This window comes from Solanum stenotomum, unplaced genomic scaffold (assembly GCF_019186545.1).
Source record: "Solanum stenotomum isolate F172 unplaced genomic scaffold, ASM1918654v1 scaffold28496, whole genome shotgun sequence".
Taxonomy (NCBI): Eukaryota; Viridiplantae; Streptophyta; class Magnoliopsida; order Solanales; family Solanaceae; genus Solanum; species Solanum stenotomum.
The window spans coordinates 215,109-218,625 of NW_026030018.1; the positions used below are offsets into that span (position 1 = coordinate 215,109).

General features: G+C 34.8%; 1 protein-coding gene across 1 annotated transcript; it reads right to left on the bottom strand.

Moving 5' to 3' along the window:
• Positions 1 to 491: 491 nt before the first annotated feature.
• On the bottom strand, positions 492 to 1,535 carry LOC125851678 (serine/threonine-protein kinase ZRK4-like). Its single transcript, XM_049531451.1, has one exon. It carries the CDS (start codon positions 1,533 to 1,535, stop codon positions 594 to 596), a length of 942 nt encoding a protein of 313 aa, XP_049387408.1. The 3' UTR covers positions 492 to 593.
• Positions 1,536 to 3,517: the final 1,982 nt, after the last annotated feature.

Genomic DNA, 3,517 nt, shown 5'->3' on the forward strand with positions numbered 1-3,517 from the left:
TAATTTCTAAAATTAACTGAAAGACAAATGCAAAACTAACCTGATCCCATTTAATCTTTTTGTGGATTTGGATTTTGGTGATGGTATTAAATCATTTGATTTCAATCCACCGAATTCAAATTTATAAAAGGAAAACTAATTTTACACGAAGTTTGGTCTACATTATCCAGATCCTAATCGCTCAAGACAATCGATTTAGCAGCAAACGTATTCTTGAACAATAATTTGTACTACAAAGTGTAGCTCATAAGAAAGTATTTCAAGAGAGTGCCTCTTCATCTTCCTCCATGATTTTTTAGGAAAGTACTGCTGCTAATTAAGATACTCCATTGTTTTGTCTCTTTAGATTTTGACTTTTCTTTATGCTCTGTTTATTTCCAACACTGGACCAATTTTGGGCCTGATTGTGTACAGATTTTAAAATAGAAATAAATGAGGCTTTTAAGCCTCAAACTTTTGGCATAAAAAAAAAAGAATTCCTTATCTGCGGATATCATTTTTTGTTCAACATAAATACTATGATTGTACAAACAAACTGAATTACCTTTAAATTGGAACCTAATATAAATACGTTAAGGAATTAAAATAAACATTTAATTTTGACCAAGAGTACTGAGGGCACAGAAACACTTTTCAATTCGACCTAATTCCCTTGCGACATGAATAATGTATGGTCTATCATCTCCCTTATCAGCTGTGCATTTCTTAATAAGATTCAAGCAGTCTTTCAATTGTTGTTGAATCTCATGAATTCCATGCTCTTCTAAGATAGTGGGATCTGCAATATCCATCACATTACTCTCTTTAATATAACGATCGACAAAGTTGATTGGAAGATTTTTAGAATCTATTGTCGAATTCATAGCATTATCCTCTTCAGTATTGGATTTAGCGTCTAATTCAAAATCTATTCTCTCTTTTGAATCCACTCTTTTCATAATATCGTACAAGTCCTTTCCGGTAAATAGCTGAAAGAGAAGAATCCCAAAGCTGTAGACATCAGTTTTTTGAGTAATAGTCAACTGGTGCTTATATTCTGGAGCTATATACCCAACTGTTCCACGCACACCATCATGATCTAGTAACTCCAATTCCCCTGGAGGCAATGATATGGAGAGTGCGAAGTTCAATATTTTGGCAGTGCCGCTCTTCTGATCTATTATCACATTGTGAGGCTTTATATTTCTGTGGATGATGGCCGTAGTAAATTCAGTATGCAGGAAAACTATTGCAGAAGCAACCTCACGTGCAACTCGTAATCTATTTCCCCAAGCTAATAGCGATTTTCTATTAAGATTATCCTTTTTGAAAAGTAGATCGAAAACCGATATACCTTCAACATATTCATACACCATCACTGGATCTTCAAATTCTAGACAGCAACCAACAAGTCTCAACACATTCTTGAGATGACTCATTTGAGCAGTAATTGCTACATCTCTGTGGATATTGAATGTTGTACATGTATTGAACCTAACTAAAACAAGGCGGTTGTCAAGTGATCCCATAACCATCGACACCATGGCAAGGTCCATTTTGGTTTTAGAATGTTTAATTGCATTGTGGATCTCAGTGGCAGTGAAGTANCTCATGAAATATGGAGGACCCTCGATCGCTTGTTCAACAAGAAGAATGAAGCTCGGCTGCAGATGTTGGAGAATGAATTGGCTAACACCACTCAAGGTAATCTTTCTATCTCCGAGTATTTTTTGAAGATTAAGAACTTATGTTCTGAGATATCTTTGTTGAATCCGAAAGAGGCTATTTCTGAAGCACGAATGAGAAGAATAGTCATTCGTGGGTTGAAACCTGAATATATTCCATTTGTGACGTCGATTCAAGGATGGTCTCAACAACTATCCTTGGAGGAATTTGAGAATTTGTTGTTGTCATAGGAGTTACTAGCCAAACAGTTAAATGGTGAATTTGTCAACAATGGAGAAGGATATGCTCTTATAGCCAACAAGAGGAACTTCAAAGGAAAAATAAGAGATATGCCGCACACTTGATCCTCAGGTGGTTCAAGCTTGCCTGGAAAGAAGGAAGAGTCTTCTAACTATTATGGTAAGAAGCTTCCCAGATGTTATCGTTGTATTGAATTAGGACATGTAAAAAGATATTGTCAAGCCAAAGAGAGCAATATGACTCAAAAAGTTCCTACAGAAGAAGAAAAGTGGGAACAATGTTTAGTAGTCGAGGCTCAAGCAATAGATGCCATGATTTCCATCAATCTTGAAGGAGATTGGATCGAGGATCTAGAATATAATATAGCTGATCACGTTGAGAAGCAAGAAACTGATGTTGTCGACATGAAGCAAGAATTTTTTAAGGATGTTCTCAGTGGTGACAGGATAGCTACTATTGAAGAAATCAAAGAAGAAGATCTTGAACAAGCAATATTTGAAACTACATGTGCTAGTGGCGACCTTTACAAAGAAAGCATTGAGGGAGATGTATTGGAAGCGATAGTATATGGCCAATCATCTGTAATATCAAGGTCAATTATTGACTCAGAGCAAATTCTGAAAGTAAATGGAGAAAGTACATATCAAATAGAGGAAGAAGATTAGAGTGAAGTCTCAAAGACAAATGATATGATTTCTGAAGCTGCAAAAAAATCTATTGAGGAGATGATAAGAGAATATGGCGGTGGATCTTATGTTGGTGTTGAGACTTCACAGGAAATTGATAGTGTTTCTCTGGATAAAATAATTGTCTAGTAGTTACGAGAAATGGGGAGTTTGAGAACTCAACATGGATCAACTGATGATGAAGAATCTTTATCATTTGATGAAGCAAGAAGAGTTCGGAAGAAACTGCCGAGATTCTCACCAAGATGTGGCTCAAAGCTGCGTTTGAGCTCTTCCACGACAAATGTGGGGTAGTTTCCAAAATATCACTTTAAGGGGGAGTGTGAAAAATTAAAGTTGATTTTTTGGAGGTACAAAAAATATCTTAGATATTTAGTAGAACTTTCTAGAATTTTGTAGAGTAAATATCTTTGATATTTATACTTAAGAAAAATCTAGAGGTTCTAGATAATTAGATATTTATAATAAAGTACAGAAATATGTAGGTTCTTGTTACATGGTTAGAAGATAAGGATATCTATATTTTTCTTGTAGAAGTATCTAGAATAATTTCTAGAAGCATCCTTATACAAGTATAAATAGGGGTGGCATTAGGCATTTGTATATAACCCAAAACCCCAAGAACAATCCAAATCAAAGAGTCTTCTTGTATAACAAAGTTCTTTTATCCAAAATACTCTTTCTCCCTTCTAGCTTCCTCTTCTTTAGTTGAATCTTCCGATCTTAATTAACGATCTTGGGCTAGCAGAAGTGTTCTCTGATTATACTTTTCTTCTGCTATTCTCTACAGTTTGTATTTATTGCACCTCCAACTTGAGGGGGTGATAGAATTAGTGAGTAAAGTCAAGGTAGTTAAAGTGTTAGTGAAAAATTACAAAATAACAAAAATATAAAATTACAATTGAAAATAAAATGAAGAAATAATA